Source organism: Lissotriton vulgaris, chromosome 5, assembly GCF_964263255.1.
Source record: "Lissotriton vulgaris chromosome 5, aLisVul1.2, whole genome shotgun sequence".
NCBI lineage: Eukaryota > Metazoa > Chordata > Amphibia > Caudata > Salamandridae > Lissotriton > Lissotriton vulgaris.
Genome location: NC_141693.1, coordinates 1,818,803,179 through 1,818,830,399, shown reverse-complemented (window position 1 = coordinate 1,818,830,399; position 27,221 = coordinate 1,818,803,179). Strand labels below are relative to the sequence as shown.

The window sequence follows — 27,221 nt, the reverse complement described above, 5'->3', positions numbered from 1 at the left end:
TTCAGCCGTTCGGGCTAAAAGTGAAATCGACCGCCCTATGGAAATTAACATGGGGAAAACGCGTTTTGGGACCCCCCTTTTATCTCGGCCCCCGCTTGACGAATCCCCCCCAAACTTTCAGGGAAGGACCGGACCGCCATGAGACCATTTTCCTGAAAATTTCAGGCAGATTCGTCAACCGGCGCCAAAGTTATTCAAAATAGAATGTTGAGATTTAACATTGAAAATTATCCTAACTATAACTACCTACTGGCGACCGCCAGTAGGTAATATATATATATATATATATATATATATATATATATATATATATATATATATATACTCATCAAAAAAGTGCCCTTCAGTGAAGACGCCACCACGAGAGAGTATTCACCTTTCTTTATTGGGGATGACAGCGCTGCACAGTTCTAGCAGTGCAAGTGCAAGCAGTGTCTTTATTTTAATCCACCCACTTGGGATTCAAAAACTTTGCAGCAAAGATACGGCAGCATTCAATGATGTGGAAACCACACGTACCATAAGGCTGTTCAGCACACGCCCACTGGGGCGGGATCTCGTGTATAATTGAAGGTGTTCCACACAGCTGCTGTTTTCCTACCTGCAGCCAGTGATCAAGGACTCTCGTCTGAAACGCGTATGGCAGAAAGGACTTAAGATAAGAATGCAGCGCTGTCATCCCCAATAAAGAAAGGTGAATACTCTCTCGTGGTGGCGTCTTCACTGAAGGGCACTTTTTTGATGAAAATTAAGCGGCCTGCCTGGTCGCGAGGACGCCCCGCTGCAACAAAAGCGGCCCTACTGCGACCTGAAATGCGGGACGCCGAAAAGGACAAGAGAGGCTGTCATTGAGGGACGTGAACGGCAGTGCAAGCAGTGTCTTTATTTTAATCCACCCACTTGGGATTCAGAAACTTTGCAGCAAAGATACGTCAGCATTCAAGGATGTGGAAACCACACGTACCATAAGGCTGTTCAGCACACGCCCACTGGGGCGGGATCTCGTGTATAATTGAAGGTGTTCCACACAGCTGCTGTTTTCCTACCTGCAGCCAGTGATCAAGGACTCTCGTCTGAAACGCGTATGGCAGAAAGGACTTAAGATAAGAACTGTGCAGCGCTGTCATCCCCAATAAAGAAAGGTGAATACTCTCTCGTGGTGGCGTCTTCACTGAAGGGCACTTTTTTGATGAATATATATATATATATATATGTATGTATATGTGTGTGTGTGTGTATATATATATATGTGGGGCACATATAATATATTGTTTCAGGGGTCCCGCGCATGGGCGGGAATATTCTAATGCTTATGACTTTGATGAGGATACCCCTGGAAGAGAACTAGGATTACAGGTAAGTAACTAATCCTTATTTCATACTTTACACAACTACTGGAACGCAAGCTAACCTATGCATCTTTAAAGGTTCATTTGGTAGCAATTGCATCCTACACAAGGAGTTACATAGAAGAACGTTCTTCACCACTCAAACGATCCGAGGATTTCTGAAAGGGGGTAAAAGTATAGTCCCACCAAGAACTGCACAAACACCTACATGTAACCGAAGTGTAGTGGTGACGCAACTGATAAAAACCCTATGAACCATTCCACTAGGCCTCCTTGAAAGTAGTCACACTTAAAACAGCCTTCTTAATCGCGAAAGCTTATCTCAGAAGAGTAAGCGAGTTGCAAGCGCTCACCATCCAGAAACCATACATGCTAATACACAAAGACACAATAGTCATGAGGATCGACCCACATTTCCTCCCAAAGGTCATATCAAGGTTCACATAAACCAGACAATCCAGGTAGAATTTCCAAGAGCCAAAGACTTAGACAGAGAGAGCTCTACATACACTAGATGCAAGACAAGCGTTAAAGTACTATATGGAGAAAACAAAATCAATCGGGAAGGGAAAACAACTCTTTGTATCATTCGCAGACAATAACAAAGTGAACCAGTCACTAAGAAAGCCATTGCAAGGTGGATTTCCCAAACAACCCAGATGTGTCACAAGACAGCTGGCATACAATTAAAAGCTAAACCAAGAGCTCACTCGACACATAAGAAAAGAGCTACAATAGTCGTCCTAGCAAATGTTCAGTTAAAAGATTGACATATGCATGGCAGCCATTTGGTTATCAGTACACACCTTCACAAAATACTAGTGCATTGACAGGCAAATGAACAGAAAAGCACAAGTAGGACAGAGTATTGAAACATTTATTTACAAGCTTAAACTCATTTCGAACTCAGCCTACACAATGATTAAATACTGCTACAAAATTAATGCACAGCAGGTGAATCGAGAAAAGATTCACCCTTCAAAACGAGATGGTTACTTACCTGTACGAGTAGTTTTGCAACTTAAAGAATTTTCTGGATTTAACCATCTGTCTCCCCTGGAGATGAGGGAGCAGAAGGAGACAAGGAACGCAAAGAATATACTATAAAACAGAAGGCCACGAAACGCCGGAAAGACAGATGTTGGGTGGGAAGTGGGGGTCTGGAAATGGCGACCAAGAGTGGAAGCTTACTGGGAGGGGGGCATATGATTTTCTTATAAACAATTGGGAGAGAAAGGGTGGTTAGACCTTAAAGGTCAAGTAGGAACTCCTGGTCCCCTGAGGCATGATAATTAAACAAATGGAGGAGTAACCACTAGGGGTACTGAATACCTGTATGTTTATTAATTAAGGTATTTAGGTGCATGCCCTGCAACCCAATCTGGGACAATCCTTTGTCCTTAGAAGACCCCTCACTCACCAACCTAGTTGGTGACATGCTTCATCATCGGGGTCCCACCCGGACAGCCGAATGCCATCCAGGTGTGCTGCGACACCTGATTACAGTGGAGCTGGTTATTTTTGTTTTATATGTGATGTGAAAATAGAACAGTGTGGTTAAAAGTTGTCGCAACACTACCCACTCGAAGACTTTATTCTGGAGTGGTTGGACAACTGGTAAAAAATATATATACATTAATATTTACATGAGGCACCTTTGCCTGATTAGGTAGGCTGTGGTGTCTAAAAAAGACGTGGAGTGAGTTTAAAAGGTGTGAGGTCTACATGTTTCAAACTACGATTAATTGTAGAGGTTTTCGTCAGGACCAGTGAGTATTAGGCTGGGTGGTCTACACACGCTAAGGTGTATCCATCCCTCGCCTAAATGTGTGCATGAAATCACAAACGGGTGATTTCTAAAAAAGGTGTAATCCGTAGAGTTTCGAAAAAAAACCTGTGGAAAGAACTGGGAGAAAGGGTGTAGTGAGGGCATGTTACTCCAGTGCAACCATACATAGAATCTGTGCTCGGTGCACTGTGAAGAAATGTGCCAGTTTTCGGACTGGAGCAATCATAACTGGAACAGGCTTACGTGTCGTTCATGAGAAAACACGCATTTACTGCCATCAGGTTGTTACGCTACATTCAGGGTCGTGGTGTATTGTGATATTGCCAAAACTACGATTGCCGCTATACCCGTGAGTGATAAGAACATGAGTGGGTATGGCTCATGAAGTAATAGCAGTATCAAGGCTCCGGTAATGGAGCGTGCTGTGAATAAACAATAAATAAAGTGATGCGGCGAAAAAATAGATCCTGAGTGCTGGTAATACAAGATCTAGTTTAAAAAGGGCACACACACAACACACATTCGCATACAGGCAGCACAGGCACTCATCCGCATGCAACCACATAGATCGACAAATTCTTACTCGAAGCACGCTGATTTAGGGCTTCATGAGCTTCCCAGATCCTGCTTTATCGTGCAGCCACCATCTATAACGGAAAGTGGTAGGGGAGTGAAAGGATCGAAACGGTTCTGTTGAACCTTGACCCATCAGGTCAGGCATATCAGGACTTACTTGTGGCATCAGGAAGTTAGGCTGAATCACCTAGCAGCGATTCGGTCGGGAGCTCCGTGGGAGTGAGGTCCCGGCACTAGAGTGAAGCTAAAAGTAACTTCCGTGTTTGCCAAGAAGGGCATGGCGTAATCACGTGGGCCCGGTTGCTAGGGAAACTGATGTTCAAGTCAGACGCTTAGACAGGCGCAGCCGCAGATGGTAGCGCTGTCCTAGGAGCGTCAAAAAAACTCAAAATATAAGAAGGTGGACGCTCGTCAGCGTAGTGGTGATGGAATAATGGGATTTGGAAGAAGGATTCTAGGGGGACAGGATACTGTAGCAGAACATTAATTAATGGACTGCAAACATAGATTTTAACAGAAAGGAGCAAGGGGATAGAATACTATAGCGGAACATTATTAAATGAACTGCAAGCATGGAGTTTAACAGACACGAGCAGATCATTAATGCATGGACTGTCAGCAGAACATTGTTGAATGGACTGCAAACATCGATTTTAACAGAAAGGGGCAGTGGGACAGAATACTATAGTGGAACATTATTACATGAACTGCAAGCATGGAGTTTAACAGACAAGAGCAGATCATTAATGCATGGACTGTCAGCAAGCCCTGATTGTAGGTTTTAAATAGAGAGCACTGTATTCCAAGGAATATTTTCGTTAAGACCTGAACTATTGGTAGACAACCTATATATCCAACGTTGCTCTTTTTCATAGAGTTGTTGGATAATCTGTCACCCGGTGTTAGTTGTTCTATGACAGTCCATGTCATATAATTGGGCATGTGGTTCATGGAAAGGTAGTGCTCAGTAAGTTTAGTTATAGATTTCTTGCACTGAATGGTGCTTCTATGTTCGCCAATTCTCTGCTTGACCTTCCTGCTGGTCATCCCTACGTAGCGAAGGTTGCAGGGACAGATGATGAGGTATACTACGTTAGTACTGTTGCAGTTGGTATGTGACCTGATGGTCCAGGTTTTGCCGGGTTCCAAAGCAAGAGTTTTCGTGTTCTCCGTCAGGTGGCACACGCTGCAATTGCCGCACTTATAGTGCCCAGTGACGTTTGGTAGGCCCCACGCATTGACTGTCTGTGATGGTGTTCCAAGGGTTTTTGGTCTAATGCTCACGACCGCGTCCTTTAAGCTCCTGGCTCGTTTGAAAGAAAACAGGGGTTTCTCCCATTTCAGATTGCCCGTATTGAGTATTTTCCAATGTTTCTGGATGGCTTTGGTTACATGATTAGATGCCGGACTGTAGGTGGTAACGCAGGTCTGTGGAATATCATCATTGGTCTTTGTCACATCTTCCATAAGTACCTCACATTGCTGGTTTCTGGCTCTTTTTTGGCTTTTGTCCAGAATCTTTTTAGGGTAACCTCTAGACTCTAATTTAGAAGTCGGGTCTCTTGCTTGGTCTCGATAGTCGTGGAGATTGCTGCAGTTCATGCGTATTCTAAGGAATTGTCCGTATGGCAGGTTTTCTTCGAGTGGGTAGTGTTGCGACAACTTTTAACCACACTGTTCTATTTTCACATCACATATAAAACAAAAATAACCAGCTCCACTGTAATCAGGTGTCGCAGCACACCTGGATGGCATTCGGCTGTCAGGGTGGGACCCCGATGATGGAGCATGTCACCAACTAGGTTGGTGAGTGAGGGGTCTTCTAAGGACAAAGGATTGTCCCAGATTGGGTTGCAGGGCATGCACCTAAATACCTTAATTAATAAACATACAGGTATTCAGTATCCCTCGGGGGCATATGATGTCAAGAGCAGTTGGACTAGGCACCAATTGGCGGGGGCAGTTGACACTCGACAACAGCAAAAAAAAGAGGCAAGAGAAAAAGGACCAACACACAAGAGGAGAGTTCCGAACCCAACCACTGGATGACGGAGTAATGTACAGCATGTGCATCCAGAAAATTTCTCAAGCTGCAACGCTACTCCTACAGGTAATAACCATTTAGTCCACAACCCTTCTAGAGATGCCCATTGCTTAGTACAAGAGGCTCCCCATCAGGCCAGACCTTCGCAAACAGACCCAAAGCAGAGTCTGACTGGACTCCAGCCAGCACAACCTATTGATTTGGCACCTGAGGTCCTCAAAATTAAATCTCAACTTGCCTCTGGAATGCATGCATGGACATACTAAAATAAACAAAACTGTTGGCTTAATGCACTCACTTGCTGTGCAACAAACTGAAAAAGTGGTTTGTTCACTACGGCACCACAACCCGCATCAATTTTCTTTCACCTAGTGCTTCAAGATATCTTATGTTAATGCTATCATTTGCAAAAATCAGGATTAGCTTACACCTCCATAAAGCAACCCCCTATTGCTGTATATATGCAGAAAAGGAACACACTTCAAGATCCCGGTTATTAAACCCTTCTTGAAGGGTCTTAAACATGTAATTTTATCCAGAGGACCATTTACACTAGTCTGTAACCAGACTCATGAGACCTCCCTTCTTGCCCTTTGCAGTTTCTTTATTTGAAGGTTGCTTTTTTAGTAGCCATAATGAAGTTTAGTTAGACAGATTAGTGGACGACAGACCCTCACACTACAAAAGCCTTTTTTTTAGGCACATAATGATGCGTTGTCCTTAGAACCAACCCTAAGTTCTTGCCTAAGGTGTTCTCCAACTTCCACCTTAATCAGGCAATTGAGTTCCTGGTCTTCTTCCCCCAGTCTGACTTGGTAGCAGAGAGTGCAATTCACACACCTGACGTCAAGCTTGCTCTCATGTATTACAAAGACAGGACCAAGCTTTTTTGCAATACACAACAGCTTTTTGTTGCCTTTCCACAGCCTCACACCATTAGGACATTTTGGTTTTTGTTTACCCGCATCGCTGCGGCGGCTTTTCCCGCTGTGCGCGGCGGTTTTGTAAATACCGCGTTACATGACGAGCTCACCTCGTCATGAGCGCACGCAGGTAAGACTCATGACGAGCTGAGCTAGTCATCAGCGCGGAAGGGGTTAAGAAATAGATATTTATTCCCAAAAAAGATCCTAATGTAAATGCAGTCCTCAAATGTTTGCCCTCGTATGGGACTACATTAATTGCGATGTCTGCCTGTTAAGGACAGGTGTTAATGAATGGAGGTGAAGACAGCAATCATAAGAAGAAATGGTATTGTAGAATTGTCCTGCACTCTTGAAAATATATATTTTTGTAGTGCATGTATAACAGCTAACTTGATAAAGTTTCTTCTTATTGTTTGATTGCTCTGAATGTCAAGATCTCTCTATGAATATAAATGTTATATGTTGGCTAAAGAAATTTTAAGTGGTTGGTGATCATGTCCACAGATGTGCTAGAAAAAGACACAAATGATCTTTAATGCAATTAAGAGTTAACATTTGAATGAAATCTGGATGTTGATTGCGTCCGTGGCATTCTCAAGGCATGTTCCTGTCCGGGATGTAACTAAATGGGAAAACGTGCACCTTTTCTGCAAGAACTAAGTTACTAGTGCGTCTCCAGAAAACAATGCACTTTTTGGCTAAGAGAACTTACTAATAGCCTTGAAACTAGTTTTCTGATCCTGCCTCTAGTTGGTAGTGTTAAAGAAGCCTATAGCGAAAGAGTAAGCGTCGTCTATATGAGCTGTCCGAGAGGAGGGCTAGAACTAACATTTCCGTCCTTAACTTGGATCCTCATCTCTTCTCTCTGCCACTATATAGGATGAACTGAGTTTGAATGGTATTGGGTAGGTATTTGCATCTGCTGATCGACAACTAAAAGTCATGATGACACCCATTTTCTATCAAGTGTGATGGTCATTGGTATGTCATGGTCTTAGGCTGTTGCCTGTTCTACACAGGACACAAATGAAGGTTTAACAGTTATATCAACCACAGAAGAGCACTCTAGAACCTTTTGGTTTGTTTGTGCAAATACCGAAAATATGATTCCTAAAAGTAATACATTGCTCAAGTTTCGTGCCATTGGACGAGTGGATTTAGTTTTGCAATTTGATAGGCCAATCTTTAGTGGTCTTTTCGCAACTCAAGTGTTAGCTGTTTCTATATGTGAGTTTTCTGCAATATTATAGCTGTTTTTAGGTCTCACAACTGGCGATTACAGCGCGAAGTGCTGTCTCGCCTGCGAGACCTATAGTCACCGTCTATGCTTTCAAGGACCCAGGAGATGGGCATGCGCAGGCTGGACTGGGGCACGCGCGCGTTCCCCACGTAGTCAGGCGGCGTTCCCCACGTAGTCAGGCGGCGTTCCCCGCGTAGTCAGGCGGCGTTCCCCGCGTAGTCAGGTGCGCGTTCCCCGCGTAGTCAGGTGCGCGTTCCCCGCGTAGTCAGGTGCGCGTTCCCCGCGTAGTCAGGTGCGCGTTCCCCGCGTAGTCAGGCGCGCGTTCCCCGCGTAGTCAGGCGCGCGTTCCCCGCGTAGTCAGGCGCGCGTTCCCCGCGTAGTCACGCGATGTTCCCATCTCCTGTCCCCCTTCCTCACGGTGTCAAACACACCAAATGGCCAAGAAGCGGCAGCTCAGTGGTGATTTATAATAAAATGTGCATAAAATGATAAAATATGCATGGGTGGAGTGGCCCGCAACGGCGGTACCGCTCAGGACAAGCATGCAGACCCACTCATCGGGCTGCAGTGCGGACTCAGTTTCCTGTCTTCTTGGCGGCATTCTTGTGGGGTTCGCAGCCGACGCCCTGCAGTGGCTTCCTCAGCATACCTGAGCACCTGCAGGAACAAAACTCTCCTCTCCACTTCACCCGGGCCCCTCCTGGGACCCAGGACTTCTGTGAACTACAACCGCTACCACGGGCTCTCCCTTCCTCATGGGAGCACCGCAAGAACGAGCACACCAGCCTCTTCCGGCCGCGTCACAGGCCCCGCCCATGTCATGGGCAAGGATGCCTGACTTCCTGGTCCCCCCCTTTCCTGGTTGAAACCCCACCCCCACCCCTCCCTGGGCCGCAACAGTGATTTTTTTGCTGCTCTTCTCAGCCATACCTCCCAGTAGGACACAGCCCTCGCTCTGTAGTCCCTTCATCGTTCCAAGACTTAGGTGTTATAAATAGCCGTAGGCGGGTGTAATCATGGTGCCACGTTTGAACTCACAGGGCTGCATTTGGGAATCAGCCATCGGCGACTTTGCCTGTTCAGAACTACTTTTCACTTGGGAATGGGCGTGGCTGAAATGCGTGACACTCTGAGCCACTCGGTTGTGATGGTAAATGTAGTAAGATTGGGATTGCAGCCAGCGCCTTTCACAGATGTGTAAATTGCACTCTGGTGGTGTTTACACAGGTGTGTTAGGACTCAGTGTTCCTGTAAATACGTCACAATAAACGCCATTGCGCACTAAGCACATTGGCACCCGCCTCCATTATCACGGTCCCATGGGTCCAATCCATTTTGTAATGCGAGAGGCAAGGTTCACCTCAGGTAAATGTAAATGTAGTGCTTATATAGCGCACAAATCACCCCCGAAGGGGTCTCAAGGCGCTGTACACATACAGCTGTGGAACACTTTCTGGCCTTTCCCTGTGAAGTGCCCACTCCTGGGCACCCCCAAGGTGAAACCAGGCATCCTAGCGCTGTTGGGGCCATTATGGAGATTAAGCAAGCTATTGCCCAGAGTTGCAGAGTGGGACCCATGATTAGAATAGGCACCAAGGCGAGAATTATCAGGTCCGGGAATATCGAGCCCAAGACCCGCCGAGGCGGGAATTGAAACCTGGTCCAGGCCAGACATCTGCATCAGGGTCTGCCGCTCTAACCATTGAGCCACACTTCTCCACGAGGTAACCGCGACGCCTGACGCAGACATCTGCCGTGCACGCAAGTGCATCTTTGGCATGGGAAGCAGGCGAACTGGATCGATTGTTCCCTCGTGTGACTGCTTATATTTCCGGAAAATTACAATTTCCGAGGAGTGACTGAATCTCAGCTTTTGAAAAGCTCAAGCGCTCGTGGCAATAGTAAACAAATTTCAGCTACAGTGTTTATTTGATGAGGAAGAGTGACAGATCCACTCAACAGGTCTTCGCAAGGTCGGACTGGAACACAAAACATAGGTCTAGTCACTAAATAGAAAGTGGCCCCCATTAGTAATCGACATAGCTAACAAAGTGGCCCACCTTTGCAAACATGGGCTGTTATGTTTATTGGGTTGGTATTCTGTGCGGCAGAACTGCCATTCTCTCAATTAAAAGTGACTCAGCGTCTCAACATTTCAGTGCAGTATCTCAATGAGTCACTACTACTTGAGAACAAGGGTGACGTCAGAAGTGTGGGTGGTGCACCTCTCAAGGTTCAACAACCGTGGTGAGGAACATAAATCTGTACATTTACAGCGGCAGCGCAGAGTTGACGTGGTCTGTAACGACACAGGGGCCATGCAGTACTGCAGTGCGTTTAGTTGGGCTGCCCCTGCCTTGTCAGCAGGACTGCTGCACTGTGAAAGGGACAGCACTGGCAGAGCTTCCCACCGGACTTCTACACTGCCTGGTGGGAAAACAACAAAACCTCGGGTTTCAGAGACCCACGCTTGATATTTTATATTTCTTGAAAGTTACTGCATAGTTTGTTCCTACTTTTGATTCCATTTCTATGCATTTCTTAGCCTAAATATATGTTGTGTTCTACATTTCTGCTCCTATTAGTAATCATGGCAGATAGTTTGGACACCTTTCATTCAATCATTACTTGCTCATTTGGAAAAAATGCCTTGTCTTCTCGTGTTGTATTTGTTTGGATCTTTCAGTAACCGGTTTACCGACTTATTTGTAATATCAATTACATCTAAGTCATGTAAATACAACGTATATTGCATTACAAATGCTATAGGTGTCACATTTGCGAAAGTTATAACTATTGGCATTGTAAATGACAAAGCTATTAATGTATCTTTTTTCAAAACAAACATATAAATTGCAAATGCTTGTTATGAAGCACCCTTGATGCAATTGAGGGCGACATTTTGCTGTTAAAAGTTACACTGACTGTGTTTTGATTTTTCTTGTGGGATTTAGTTGGTTGATTTGGTCTAGGGTTTACTAGTGCCATTTCCCAGGCGTTTGGCTCTGCCATGTGGCAGGCTCATGATTGTTTTGTACACATTGTAGTTAGTTGTATTATTCTGGAGTAGGTAGATAGGGAGGTTGTGCTACTGAAGGGATAGGTATGTCCCATAAGGATTTCGTGTTGTATCATGTTGAGTGGTTTATTGGATTGGTGTAATCCACATAGTGACTCTCTGGTGGAACCCCCCTCCCCCCCCCCCCCCCCCCCCGCCCCCCCCACTAAACAAAATCAAAGAAAACAAGCAAAACCTACTAACTGTCGTGTTTTTTTAAGCAGCCTTTTTAAATGTTGTGCAATTGTCACCCTAGGCTAAAATCCTCCTTGAGGAGTGGTTGATTTTGAATAGCTCCTGGTCCCCATAGATATGACAGCAGTTAACCCTGTTAGCGTGCATTCTTTTGGTGTCCCTATGAAGGGCAACGCTGAAGTGCTTTACCCTCAGAAAGCTTGGGAGAGAGCAGCGAGTGCTGTGGACCGTTTTGCAGGTGAACCCTAGTCCCATGCATATAATTCCTGTTGGAAGCACTGGCTGAAAAGACGATGGATCTGCACACATAGGTATTGTGATATATATTTGAACTATAAGAGTTGCTTCGGTGACAGTTAGTTGGATAAGTGCGAGCTGTTGCGTTTGCAAGCAGTGATTATTGCTTCCATTAGATAATGTACTTTCTCTCTTTCTAGACGATTTTGAATCAAAGTACACCTTTCATCCCATTGATGATTTCCCAGCCCCTGAAGAGTTTAAACCGTTCCAGAAAGTTTACCCAAGCAGAACTAACAGAGGTAAGAACCAGGTGTTGAAACTTGTTTAACAAGGACAACCCCCAAGAATATGACTCGCTATTAATTTCTTGCTGAATAAATCTAGATAGGGACTTACTGTTTCTGCACATGCATTGGAGAGGTTACCTGCACACATTTATTTGTATACCTTAGCTTTTATGGACATTATTGTGTTGTGCACAGTAAGAGATAGTCATAGAAATTATTGTATATTGCTATAATGTCCGCATCCATTAAAATTCCAATTGACAATGGCAAGTGTCTTCTCACTATTCTTTCTTTCCTTACTTTTTGATCCTTGAATTGAGAGCTTCCTTAACAAGGGACTGAGGTGCATTTAAAAAAAAAACCTTCCGTCTCCAGTATTTTTCAACTTTTTAGCTTCGTCAAAAGGAATTATTAGTGGTTGTGTTTTGTGTATGTGGTGCGTAGTAGACTGACATTACAGACTCTTCTCACAACAGGCACATTTAATGTTTGTTATAGCTAGAGTTGAAAAGCTACTAGACGTGCACTCGTTTATGTTAAGCTGTAGTGTTCCCCCTAATGCAAAGTGTCACACCGCCTATAGATCTGTGTGCCCCTGCTATAAAAATATCAGAATATGGTTTTAATGTGACACACTGACTACTGTGAAAACGTAAAACTTAAGCTCACTTTGGCTCATAAGCAGTAGTGATAGATAAGTGCATGGTGGCACCCATGCCTATATCAGGGCATCTTTTTTATTACTTGGCTATTACTTACGGTCTAACTCCAAAGCCCCATAACACTGATGTATTCCAAAGATTCCAAAACACAATGTAGTGGTGGAGCTAGACATTGGTATAATAATGCCATATGTTTCATTTTTGGACAATGACACCTGTTTTTTTCATTAAGTTTGTGGAGAAGACCATTATTCTTTAAGTTCCCAGTGCAGGATCCTTGCAAGTGTGTCTAAAATCACTCGAAATGTATTTTTCTTACAAGAATAATACTGAAAGGTCATGTAATTTGTCTGTCGCAGACAACTCTGTTCTCCTTCTCTGAAACGCCGTGGAAATCCTAAACACTGAATAATCCTGCCCAGTGGTGGAATTACGGAGCCGTTTTTTCCAAGACTAAAAAAAATCGTCATATTTAATCTTCCCTTTTATTCAGGAAGGCTGTATTTTCTTATTATTAATTAATTTGCCAGCCTATAAAAACAGGCAACGTTGGTCAATGCTATTTATTTACTTTACAAATAAAAATATATTTTAAATATAAAAGCATCACCAGAAAGCTATGTGAGAAAGAAAAAACATCTTTCACAAATCTTTTTAAAGGAAATTAAATGAAAGAAAACTAGTACAGATGTAGACCTAGGCTGCAGCTATGCCAGAGTGAAAACTGATGCTATGGCTTTGAGGCTCCTAGCCCTCCAGTATTCCATCATATTATGTAAGCAGCAGGTATCTTAGTTCTCTCTTTTGCGATGGAGGAAGAGAATACTAATTTAGTGAAGATATCAACTTTTTTCACTAGCTTGCCCTGAGGCGGAAGCTGGGGTATCTAAGCCATTTATCTCGCTATTCAGTGATTACTACTTCTGCTATTGCGTTTTGCACATCGTATTTTAAAATTTGTAATTGTGTTGCTTACTTTCCCGGAGACCGTTTACTTACCCTGATCCCGACAGCCTTCCCCGCAGCCGATTAGGAGCTGACACGGGATGCTGGAAGGGTAGCCACCATCTTGTGTGAGGCGCCGGGTTGCGGACCAATTGTTTCGTCCGCCCCGCCCTCTTCCCGTATATTATGGCATGCATTTCCCGTCTGCACAGCGGGCCCGCCCGTCTGCGCCCAAAGGGGCCCAGGGGCCATACCCCCTGGTCCAATTTCTACTTTACCTCAGAGCTCCATTTACAGCAGAACAACTGCGAACATAAAGACCCCATTACAACGCGGACCGCTCCACCGTTGATCTGTCCTGCAAACTTCCCCAGTCTTGCACACGCTGTTGACTCTCTCTGGAAGCCCCTCGGCCGTGCCACAGCTGTACGCCTCATGTGACGGTCTTTTCTAAAGCCTCATTTAATTTTCTCAGCCTGAACTGTCGTTCTGTGCCCAAGCATCGACGCTAGATCTTTGATCTCCTAAATGAGGAGCAACCTGATGCTCTTTTCGTCACGGAGTCATGGCTTCATGATGGGTCTGGACCCGACATTGCGGAGGCACTCCCTTCCAATTATGCTATTGTCCGGTATGACAGGGTCGCGAAAGTAGTTGGTGAAATTGCCATCATTTTCAAAAACATATCTCAATGTCATCCCGGCCACATTACTTTAAACAATTGTGAAGCTGCGTCCTTTAAACTTGCCCTCTATCCTAAAACTACATTGACGGGCTTGTTAATTTATCGCCCTCCTGGCTCCGCCACTGCCTGGGTTACCCACCTGTCTGAGCTCATTTCCTCGATCCTATCAAATTCTAGTACCTTACTGATCGTGGGTGATCTGAACATTCACCTGGACGAGCCTGGTAACATCACTGCTAGAACCTTGATTGCTGCCCTTAAAGCAATGAACATCATATTGCACAATCACGGCCCCACGCACAAAGGTAGTCATCTCCTAGACCCCATTTTTTCTAATCTGTCGCACGTACACTGTCCCCCTGCCTTGCTTGTTCTTTGGTCTGACCACTACCAAGTCAAGTTCACGGTCACTCCCACAGACGTTTTACATCAGCACAGAAGCACTCATGTTAGCAGGAAGGAATGGAAAAAGTTGGACGTTACCTCTTTAAATGAAGTGCTGGCCGCTCATCTTCCCGCAGATGTACTTGCATCTGCCGATGCCGATACAGCTGCTATATTGACGAACTCCTGGCTTCAAACTGCCATTGATATTTGCCTTCCCGCCTCTTTAAGAAGGATGCTTTCCATAAGACTCCAGCCCCTTGGTACACTGAGGCCCTAAAAGTGAATAAGTCATACTCCAAAAGGCTCGAATGCAGTTGGCGTATAGATTATTCTCCTACAGCAGCACTCGCCTATAAAAATGCCCTAAAAAGTTACCATAAAGCTTGTGCTTTGACCAGGGCCAACTTTGACACCAAAACTATAACTGAAGCTATCAACAAATCGAAAGTTCTGTTTGGCCTGGTCAAAAATCTTGCTGGTTCTATTACCATAGTGAAACCTCCTTCTCTGTGCAGTAGAAAATGTGATTAAATTGCTCATTTTTTTACTAGCAAAGTGGATAGGATCCATCACGATATTTCCACTCAAAATTGTGGTAATAACTATTCGGCCTTTTCCACACATGCAATGGGCGCAAACGGCTGCCCGGCCCTCGTTACGGATCCATTACGGGCTTGGCCCGAACTTCAGCCTGAGGCTCTTCACGAAACTCTGTGTAAAGTAAAATCTGGCTCCCCTGTTGACCCTCTGCCTATCTCTGTACTCCGTTCATTAGCTTCTTCCCAGCTCTCCGCTATTTGCACCACCTTGAATCTTTCTTTTAGGACCGCCACCGTCCCAGCATGTTGGAAACATGCAATGGTTACTCCATTACTGAAAAAACCTACTGCAGACCCGGAGGTCCTTTCCAACTACCGCCCCATTTCTCTACTGCCCGCCTTCTCTAAAGTTTTAGAGCGACATATTCACCATTATTTGACTCAGTTTGTCACTATGAATAATTTATTGCATCCTTCGCAGTCAGGATTCCATCCTGGTTTTTCCACGGAAACAACACTTCTTGGCGTCACGGAGAACATTCGGTACCTGCTTGATAGCGGGAGACGGCCGCGCTGATATTACTTGATCTCAGCGCGGCGTTCGATACTATCTCGTACAAAACACCTTCTTGAGTCTCTAGCCGCTATGGGCATTGAAGGCCCTACCCTTGACTGGCTGGCTTCTTTCCTTTCTGATCGCACCTTTCACATTTTTTTCTCACACTGCTTCCTCTAAGACTTATTCCCAACCCCATGGTCTTCCTCAGGGTTCGATTCTTAGCCCGTTACTTTTCAATCTTTGTTACCCCTTTGGCCCACATTGCAGACAGCGTTGGATTAACTTTGTTCACGTACACCGATGATTCGCAGATTGTTTTTTCCCTTTCCAAATCGGACACAGCCTCTACCTCCCTCCTTCAGTCTGGACTTGGGGAAATCGCCAAGTGGATGAATCACAATCTACTCAAAGTGAATGGAGGGAAGACTGAAGTCCTTGTCCTTGGGCATAAACCTGACCTTTGGACCCCCAGACACTGGCCTGCAGAGTTGGGTCCGCTTCCTTCCCCGGTGGAGCATGTGAGTAAACTGGTGGTGATCATTGACAGGGATCTGTCAATGCATTGTCAGGCTAATAAGGTCTCGTCTACATGCTTTACCATCTTGCGCTGGCTGAAGATCTTATGGTTGCTGTCCAGTGACACCCAGAGGTCTGTGGTGAATGCCTTGGTCACCTCTCGATTGGATTATGGGAACATACTCTACCTGGGGGGCGACCAAGGCAGTCGTTCAACGCCTCCTACTTGTGCAAAATGCCGCGGCGCGTCTACTCAGTGGCTGTCGCAGAACCGACCATATCACTGGTCATCTTCGTAACCTTCACTGGCTGAAGGTGGACAGTCAAATGAAGTTTAAGCGCTCAGTTACATGCATAAGATTAGGAGAAGGTTGGCTCCCAGCTACTTGCAAACCTTGGTGAATTTTTATTCCCCTGCTCGTTCTCTCTGTTCCTCCTCCCAAATTCTTTTTACTGTCCCTAAGTTTAGACTCGCCAGGATGGGCGGAAGATCTTTCTCCTTCCTGGGGCCCAAGCTTTGGAATTCCCTCCCTTTCGATATTCGATCAGAGAACTGCTATACTCGCTTTTGCAAGGCCGTCAAGACCTGGCTTTTTAATCAATAATTGAGTGGTTTTTTTTTTCTCTTCCTGCTAGTTGGATTATCTCAGCGCCGGGAAACCGTTTTGGGTAGCTGTCGCGCTTTAAAATCTCAATCAATAAATAAATAAATAAATTAACTTTTGTTTAGCCCCTCCATTGGGGAGGAGGGTGGTTTGCTTAAGCTTTCAATAGAGTCCCCTGAAGGGGAACTAGGATAGCAGGAACTAATCCACTCCTTCAGGAGATATCCATTGATAATTGTTTGGTACTGACTAGAGTAGCAAGCCCAACCTTTTTTATAAACTGGCCTTTGGCTTTAAAAGAGCACTTGCTTTTCCTTCGATGTCAAAATGACAAGTTCCTGCTGGGACATTCATTAGTATTCAGTATTTTTGTTCAGAATGTTTAAGCCTTCTTAATTGCATACAGATATGTATTCTGAAATAGTGTGTTGGTGAATAGTTAAAGCAGTAATCCATTTAATTGACAAATGTGTGACAGTGCCAAAAGTTACTATATGACTAATGTTCTTTCATTAGCTTCAAAGGAAGAAGAGAAGCTGTGCTTTGGTAAGTGATTATAGAACTTAGACAGTGATGTAGTCATGATGCCCAGATTTGTTTTTCATCTCCTCTATAAACGAAGCATGGAATCACTTACCAAAGCACAGCGTCTCTTCTTCCTAGTTCTACTTTTATCTCCAAGCATTGGATATCGTTTGTCTCCAGTATGTCATTCATTTCCCTCTCCACCTGTTGGTCATCATCTTCACCATTCTGATTTCCCTCCCTCTTATTTGAGGCACTAGCCCATCACCATCTTGAAATAAAACTATGGGCAGTGTCTGTGATATACACCAGCATGCTTAAAAAAATCAATGTCTGACTTCCAACGTCTGTTGCTAACAGAACAAACAAAGGCAATGCCAATAGGTCTGGCTGGCAAATGATAGTGCCTCTTCAGTTAATGATTGGTTTAGGCATTCACTAAGTCATCATACATGTGCTTTGGAACTCCTTCTTGCACCCATGAATCCATTCATCTATTCATTCACCCATTCTTGTATTCATCTACTTACACAAACACAATTAAAAACACAGACTCAACAATAAATAGTAGATAAATTAAAAGTAGACAAAAGATAATATTCTGGTGTCTAAACATGGCAGGCATATGCTTGCAATAAGAAATAGAATTAAACCTTGCGGCTGGTGGCCATTTTGTAATTGTATTGTGCATACTTGTTTTAAAGTTCCACCATGGGCGCCACCTTTACAATGTGTTCGCCATTTTGAAGTGGTAAATGTGAGGAAATCGGGTGTATTGTATAGTGTGGTTGTGCACCCTCACCATGTAATACATTTACCAACTGCATCTGATAGAGACATCTAGCCACCGATTTCTTACTTTACCTTACTTTACCCAGGCGTCTGGATGGATCCGGAAGACTTTTGCTCCAACAATATATTGTGCAACGGTATGTGATGTCAGTCGGCTCCTTGGGATGTCCACGCCGAAAGTGACATCCACGTCACCTGTATAGGTGCCACCTCGGCGCGCTGACATCAGTTCTTTTCTTTCCATGCCAGCTAGCGGAGATCCGTGACAAAAGTAACCCTCTGTCACTTTTTAACCAGCTTTTTTCAATTTTTTGTCGACGATTTTTGGTCTTTTGGTTTTTCCTTAATGTTGCGGGGAAAAAATCTGGATTCAAACCGTGTGGGCCCTGCTAGTGCACCATGTTGGTGATGGATACACACTTAATTTGTCTCTGGTGCCTGAAGGTCGACCACAATTTGAAGTCCTGCTTCGACTGCCTGGCCATGGCTCCGAAGGCTTTGAGGGAGTGGTCCCTAAGGCTGCTTGCAGCTAGGAGCTTGGCTCTATGCCTTTTGCCCCGGGGGTCTTGCTTCCGGTCCCGGTCGAGAGGCAGGTCTGGGCACTGCTCCAGGAGTCCTAAGTCCTCGTCTTTCAGGTGAGAGGCATAAGAAACAAAAGAAGTCGAAGCGTGCTTCAGCTTCTCCCCGTCCATCGACCAACGTGAAGGAGTCTCAACGCTGTAGGACTCATTATGCAGAACCTGCGTCTGGGTCGGCTTCGTGCTTCTCTGCCTTAACAGGAGCAAAGTGGCCCCCCAGCCCAGCTTAAAGAATTCTATGACGACATGTGACTCATGTTTGGGCAACCTGACCCTCCCGGCATGTCTTCAAGAACCGGAAGCTCAGCAGGGGCTCCATCTGGTTCCGCACCGGCAGCTCTGGCACTAATGAACCACCTCCTTCTTCCCTGACCCCGTCTTCCCTGCCCCCACTCCCCCTCATTGAATCCTGTGGTAGATCCAGACCGGTTTTGGTCATGCCCCTGCAACCTTCCCCAGCGAGGGCCCCTGCACTGAGACTCCAGACGCCAGTACCATTCTTCTCCCTGATGACTTGCAGCCTGATCGGTGCCTACTGATTGGTCGAAGGTCGGTTCCTCAAACATATGTTGAGGGTCTGCGAATTTAGGATTATTTGGAGGGGTCTCTGGACCCATTACAAGACCAGTCTGAGCACCGAATGGACTGGTATGAGACATTGGTTGAGGCCAGTGGACTGGATACATCCCCAGATCCTGGCCTGCTTTTTCTCTCTACCACGTCTATGGAGGAAGAAGCTTACATTCTCTGGTCATAAGAAAGGCAGCCGAGGTCCTGGACCTTGAGCTCCCTTCGGTGGAAGTCAAGAAGACTGTCTTGACATAGGTCCTGCAGCCGGTGTCTCCTTCTCGGAGCCCCTTCTCCCTTTTAACGAGGCCTTGACGGATTCCCTTATGAGAATCTGATCCAAGCCCAGCACAGGGACCCCGGGTGAATTGGACAATTTCCTGCCGCCATCGTTCTGCACAGGGCGACCAAAATTTCTCACGAACCGCCCTACCCCCGAGAGCTTGGTGGTCCAAGCCTTTACCTCACAAGTTGCTTTCAGTTCCGCACCCCCAAACAGGGAATCCAAGTAGCTGGATAGATGGGGCAAGAAGATTTTTTCTTCCGCCAGTCTTGCATTGTTGTGGGTTTAACACCACTGACTCGCTGGGCAGAGCAGTGTCCTCAACGGTGGCTGTTCGACACCATACCTGGCTGAAAACATTTGGCTTTACTGGGGATGTCCGGGCTACCCTTATGGACATGCCTTTGATGGCACCCATCTCTTCAGAAAACAGGCAGACATGGCCCTGGTGCACTTTAACGCCTCGCGGGATATGACCAAGTCCTTATGCATCTCGGTGACCACCCATTCCCAGTCTGCTTTTCGGCCCTTTCGTGGCCATGGAAGGGGCTTTCACCCACTCCAGCTATATTCCAACCACACAAGTCCAGCAAACTCTGTGCAGTTGTGGGCGTGGCTCCTATTCACCCTGTGGGTGAGGCGGCCAAAGGTCTCGTAAGTCCGCTTCTCCCCCTGCACCATCTAAACCTTCCTAGTCCGGCCCTTCAAGATCATGGGCAGCCGGTTGGTGGCAGGATAAGCCATCACCTTCAACACTGACAAAACATCACATCGGACAAGGAGGTTCTACAGATAGTCTGAATGGGCTACTCCTTCCCCTTGGAGACTACTCCTCCCTCCATGCCTCTGACTTACGACTGGCTGAGGGAGGACCACCTGAACTTGCTTAAGGAGGGAGTCCTGACTCTCTTGCCCAAGGGAGCCATAGAGAGGGTTCAGGCACCAGAAGTAGGCTGTGGTTGCTATTCCCGCTACTGTCTGGTCCCGAAAAAGGACAAGGGCCTTGGTCCTATTCTAGATTTGCAAGCCCTTAAATACTTCCTCAAAAAGAAAAACTTCAAAATGCTCACTCTGGCTCAGGTCTTGTCTGCCCTAGACCCCAGAGACTGGATGGTAGCGTTGGACTTGCAGGACGCCTATTTTCACATTCCCATCCTGCCTGCCCATCGGTGCTACCAGCGGATCATGTTAGGCTACAAGCACGGTTCACAGTGCTTTCTTTTCACTTTACCACCACCCCTTGGGAGTTCACCAAGGTGATGACTGTTGTCGCATGTGATGTGATTTTGCAGCCAGGCATCATTCTATCAAGATTGTGTACTCCTGCCAGTGGCATAAATTTGTAAACTTTTGCACAGAAAGGTCTAATGATCCTCTTTCTACTTCCTTCTGTAAGTCCTTCTCTTTATTTGGACTCTTACCCAACAGGGCTCTGCTCTGGGCACTCTTAAAGTATACCTTTCGACCTTATCTACTTTCTTGAGGCTGCCGGATTAATCCTCTTTATTTAAATCCCCTATTGGTAAATGATTTCTTAACGGGGCTTTTACATATGTTTCCACTTGCCCCATTCTAAATGCCTCAGTGAGACCTTCATTTGGTTCTCACCTTCCTCATGTACGCTTCCGTTCGAACCTTTTCACAACTTCTCCCTCTGGCTGCATACCATCAAAACAGCCTTTTTAGTGGCAATAACATCTGCCAGGGGGTGATCGAAATGCAGGCTCTGGCATCCAAGGCTCCTTTCCTGGCCATCTTCCCTGTCAAGTTGGTGTTTTGCAATGGGGCCTCTTTCTTACCGAAAGTTGTAACACCATTCCACGTGGGGCTATCAGTCATCTTGCTCACTTTCTATGCTCCTCAGCACCCCCTCTCAAGGGGAGGAGCTACTCCACGGATTTGACCCAAAATGAGCATGGTCTTTCTACCTTGACCACGCTAAATAGTTCCTGGGGGATGACCAACTCTTCGTGGGGTAAGTTGGATCAAAGAATGCTCCTGCGGTGCAGAAGGATACTATCGTGATGGGTTGTCCTCTGCATCACAATGTGCTCTGCTGTGGCCAAGAAACAGCCTCCTGAAGGTTAAAGAGCTCATTCCACCAAAGCGAAGGCTGAGACAACAGCTTTGCAACATGGTGTTCCAGTCCTTGACATTTGTCAGGCAGCAACCCGGGCATCACTGCACACGTTTACTAAACACTACTGCCTGGATAGTCAAGTCTGCAGGAACAGCCTTTTTGGCTGCTCTGTCCTGCAGGACTTCATGGTCTAAACTTGTCCATGGGTGGTATTGCTGGGGTACCTATTCGAAGGGAAGGAATCTGCTGCTAAATGTCTTTCAGATGGACAAGTTACTTACCTTCGGTAATGCCTTCTCTGGTAGAGACATATTCTAGCCACAGATTCCTTACCGACCCACCCATCCTCCCCTCACTTCAGAAAGGTTTTTAGGGTCAGGGCTGTTACCTTTCAGGGCCCTAGTTGTTCTTAACACACCGCTGTAAGTGCACTTCATGGTAGCGTGCTCCTGGCGTGCAAATCGTGAAAAGTAACTAACGTCAGCACACCGAGGTGGTGCCTATATTGGTGATGCGGACATCAGTTCCAGCGCAGACAACGCCAACAATGTCACGCGGCGCTGACTGACACCACCTACCGGCGCACAAGAGTATTGCTCAAGCAAAAATCTTCCGGATCCAGCCTGACACCTGGGAAATTCTAAGGTAAGGAATCTGTGGCTAAATTATGTCTCTACCAGATAAGGCATTACAGAAGGTAACTAACTTGCCCTTTAGGTACAGTAGGTTTAGTCTGTATAACCCACATCTCAACCCTGAATAGCTGTGGCACTGAGTAGCAAGGCTTACACAAATAAAGTGCTAAGCATTTAAATCACACCAAAACAATGGAATAAGAAATCAACTCTCCAGAAATTCAACACCAATTTCCAAAAATAAACTGTATTTTTATAAGAATTTAGACACTAGGATGCTAAAGATCCACCGGAGGGGTCTAGAGATATTGAATGTACCAGCCATATTAAATCAAAAAATTTTCACTCAACTGTGAACAAGCCTTGGCAAAGTCAACTAATTGGACAATTCGAAGCCGGCGTCCATTGGCCCTCCATTGTACAGAGAAAGTAAGACACTCAAAAGGGTGGGTGCAAGATTGAAAGGCTAGCTTTCACTAAATGGCACATTGCTAACTCAATTGTACTGCTTAGGACAGCATGAATGGAAGGAGATGGAGAAATTGGTGGAACACCTCAGGGCAGTACAAAAATAGGATGAAGGTGGTGATTTAGGAAGACATAACCTTTGCCAATACATGCCTCAAGTCAGTAGGCAGCTGTGCTCTAGAAGACCACTATCTGAGGGGCTCTGGCTTCAAACAGGAGATGCAAGCACTGGTGATTAACTAATCCTGCACACGAGAGAGCATCTTTGGAAATACAGTGGACGAATCACTGCAGAGAATGAAGGGCAACTAGACCACAAAGGCAATATGCGCCCTGCTGTTCAGAGGCATGTTCCAAGGAGGATCACGCCAAGGAAGAAAGAACCCCATAATGGATGCGTCACATCACACCATCCCTCATGCCACAGTCACACTGAAGATTGGCAACAGGCTAGCAGCCGTACCCATCTACACCTAGATAGCCCTTTTGAGGGAGTACCAGAGGCAGTGGAACTGCCCCGAAGGGATCAGGGCCACTTAACACAAGACCAGTAGGGAGAATGATCAGAGGATTTCTCCAGGAGTGGAAGACTATCTCCTCCAACAAGTGGATTCTAAGTGCCTATTGCTAGTGTGTAGCACTATTGCAACCCCACCCCCAGTGACAAGAAGTCACAGATCTATTAAACAAGAAGGCAGTAGGGAAAAATCCAGACAGACAACATCCCTGTTCTATCTCAACAAATGAGGAGGGACAAGGGCACATGTGCTGTCCAACCTGGCATAGGACATATGGATATAGGCTATTCAGAGAAAAATACTCCTAGCAGTACACATAGTATGAGACAGAGCAAAGAAGTGGATGGGCTAAGCAGAGAAACAAACACCTCGAGTGGGATCTAAAACAACAAATAGTGGAGAGACTCATTCATGAGTGAGGCACTTCACACACAAGTCTTTTTGCAACTCAGCAGTGCACAAAATGACGAAGCTCTGAATCCCGACACCACCTGTCATTAGTGAATGTTCTAGTGATCCAATCATCAGGAAATTGTGCATATTCTTTTCCCCTAATCCCGCTAATACCAGTCATACTAGAGAGATGAAAGGAAGCACCCATGACATTTTAATTGTGATACCACTTGGCTAGACCAGCATGGTCCTTTGACCTGGTGGAGATGATACAGGACAGGGTTATGAGACTGCCAGCTCACCAAGACTTGTTGCCAGTACAAGAACTCTACTGCCCTCCATCGAGAAGCATTGCTTCTAAAGACTTGGATTTGGGGATACCTTGAAGAGCCATCAATGTAATAAAAGAAACCAGAAGGCCTACCTCAACAAAATGTTACACTGCAAAGTGTAACTTTTCCTTCACTGGTGCAACAGGAAAGGACTTGGGCAAAGCTAGACATAAGACACTAATATTGTCAAGTACCTCACTTACTTGCCAGATGATGGACTTTCTTACTCCTCACTTAAGGTACACCTGCCTACCATAGCGGCATACACATGGGGCATGACAGGAAGGAGTTTTCTTTCTTTTTTTTTTAAACCCACTAGTCAAGCGATTCCTGGAGGGAGCAAAGAGGATAGTATTATTGAAGTCATTTCCCCCCCCCCCCCCCCCCCCCCCCCCCCAAACCCATGTTGTACTTAACTCTAATGGGGACACAGCTCATGAAACCCTCTTTTGTGCCCATGGCCAATGCAGAAGTCAAGAACTTAACATGCAGGACGGCTTTCTTAATCGCCATAACATCGTAATGGTGATCTCATTTTCATGTCAACCAGCCCATCGGTTACAAGTGTTTTTCCAACTACCAAAATCACAGCAGAGAGCACTCTTCATATATTGGGTGTCAGAAGAGCAGTCCTGTATTAGCTAAAGAAATAAGACTGATCAGGAAAGGAAAATAATGTTTGTGGCATGTGTAACTGTAGATACACAGGCTGTGCATAATCATGCCATCTAGGATTGGGTTCGGACCTGTATAAATAGTTTTTGTTTGAAGAAGTCTTTCGATTGATGAGTATAGACAGGACCAATGGAATTATGCGATTGTGTGGGGATTTTCACATAATTATAGATTTGCTGCATTTACCACATAATTCTTCATCTTCTGCATAATCTGCACATTTTAACAAAAAAATCTCAAACGGTTGAAAAGTTACAAAAAATGCAACAACACGTGTTGAAGCGCAATGGAAGGCCTTTTGCACTGCTGGACCTTTCTATTGCTTATTGCAATATTGGATTGTTAAACAGGTACTAATTAAGTGTAGCCTATGCCCAGACAGTGTTTCCAAGTTGAAAAGTGGCAAAAAAAAGTAATACTTTTACAAAATGTGCCACATGATTTGCCTTTTCTTGCCACATAATATATTTAACGCTGCTGCATAATTTGACCCTCTCCTGCTGCATAATTCCAGTGGGCTCTGGGTATGGTGACTCCTCCCTTAGTTGCCAATGCGCATGGGCATCTGCCTCATGGTTAATTGTTTTTGTGCACCCTCTGGGTTGCGCGTGCTACGCCAGGGCTCAGAGTCGACACCAAGTGATGATCTTCGTCGGTGCCTCTTGAATTCTCAGTTCCCAGTATTCTCGAACAATCCTTCGGTGCACTAATGTTTGTTCTCACCGTCATGGTTTACTCCTTTGGTTTTGAGTTGCCAATGTTTCTGATGCCCATGTAATGCTGGGCCCCCTGATGGGCCCATTTCATCGAGCCATGCCATCAAGAATGTTAACAATGTGATGGAAAAAACACTTTTTCAATACTATCCAAAGTGCCATTCTAAATGCGCTTGGACAGACCAGCATGCCCTCTGCAGTCTGTCTATCCCTGGACCATAATGAAGCATCCTGCACTGCTGGTCTCACATTTTGGTTGAGAGAGACAATTCAAAATCGAGACGTCAACTCACATGCATGCCATGGAACAGCAGCGTGACGAGGATGCCCCAGACATCTTCGGTGTAGAGGTTGAAGGTGAAGATGCTGGCCAGGCAACAGCCTTCAGCCCGGAACCTAATTCTCTGTTGCACTCTGAAAACCCGGATCTGCAGCTGAGTGCACCTCAATGTCATAAGACGTCCACAGTGAGTAACACTGACGTACTCCTCTGGGGGTCGGGCTCCGAGCCCACATTTGAGGACACACCCTTCCGAGACATCACTACCTTCCAGCCATGGCCGGCACTGAACGAAGGCTTCGGAGTCTACTCCGACACCTAGCCAGCTGCAGAAATCCTAGCCAGCCTTGACACTGACAGCACCCTCAGTGCCCTCTGGTGGATCTATGACTGCACCTGACTCCTCAGAGCTGAAACACGTATCCACTTGGAAAGCGGCCTCGAAGCCAAAACAAACTTCTGCGCCCAGTCTCACCTCCACAGCAGACTCTGATAGCCAAGAGCTCCCAATTTTGCAGCACCTTCAGGAGGAGCTGGACTCTCTGCAACACAGGTTGTCTATTCACCCTCACATGGTCAAGATTACTGCCAAGCATCCGCCACAAGCGCAGCAGACTCTCCAAGGGATGACCGAGTATAAACCCTTGCTGTCATACCCACCCACCATTAGAGGCCAACTCCCATCGGTATATACCCACCACAAGCAAGCTACCACACAGGGTACCTGGATAAAGAAAGTTAAATAAATTAAAAAGTTGCTGCGGTGGGGGAAAAGAGTTACCGCCCAGTGAGCAACTCATTGGTGCATTGCCAGTTCTGTAGGGCTGTTAGCAAGATCTGACCGTGGCCAATGGGATGAAGAGGGAGAGCTCGTACAACACCTCCCTGATAACTGATAAAAATAGGCAGCAGGCTCAGGGGATTGCGTCGGAATGGCAGACCATCTCCAACACCTCCATTTGATGTGCCCGGGACGCGGCTGTAACAGCTACAGGCGGAGCAAACACCAGTGTCCTCATATGCAGGCACATTTGTCTTAGTATTCCCGACTTTAAGCTGGAAGTTCAACATCTTCTGATCAACATGCCGTTCGATGGAGAATACCTACTCTGCCAACAAGTTGATCAGATGCTGGAAAAAAAAGAGACCCTTATACAGCCAAAGCGATGGGAACTCTCCAGCCACCATCCCCTCGTTTCACTTTTCACCATACACAGTTTTGTGGCAGCGCGAGAGCCACCTCCCTGAAGGCTTCCTCTTCCTATCCGTGGCAGCAACAGCAACCCCAAGTATCCCGGGGATACTCCAAGGGTACATACAGGGGAAACCATTCCAAAGGCAGGGGTTATCAGTTGAGCTGCTAAGGCAGCCACTCCTCCTAAGCAGTGATTCCCTCCCTCCCCCTAGCTGCACAGCACCGGTCAGGGTGTTTGAAGGGATTCCTATCACAATGGCAAAACATCACATCAGACCAGTGGGTCCTGGCCATTGTGGTGCACGGCTAATGTCTGGATGTTACTGCTGCACCACCAAACATACCAACCCACATACACTCCCTTTTACCTCAACACCATAGTTCTTCCTAGAGGAAGCATCTGCCCTTTTTCTCAAGGGAGACATAAAGCCAGTGCTGCCTCATCAACGCGGCACAATGTTGTCCTCCCTGTACTTTCTACTTCCCAAAAGAGACGGGGCTCTCAGTCCCCTTCTAGACCTTTGCAGCCTCAACAAATACATTCTGTCAGAGCATTTCCACATGGTCACAATCTAAGATGCT

General features: G+C 45.9%; 1 protein-coding gene across 1 annotated transcript in view; it reads left to right on the top strand.

Moving 5' to 3' along the window:
• WIPF2 (WAS/WASL interacting protein family member 2) overlaps window positions 1–27,221 on the top strand; it is a 380,717-nt gene that overhangs the window by 320,497 nt on the left and 32,999 nt on the right. The window contains exon 7 of the mRNA XM_086924239.1: window positions 11,615–11,716. Within this exon, the coding sequence (XP_086780365.1) occupies window positions 11,615–11,716 (102 nt within the window). The remainder of the gene's footprint in view (window positions 1–11,614; window positions 11,717–27,221) is intronic.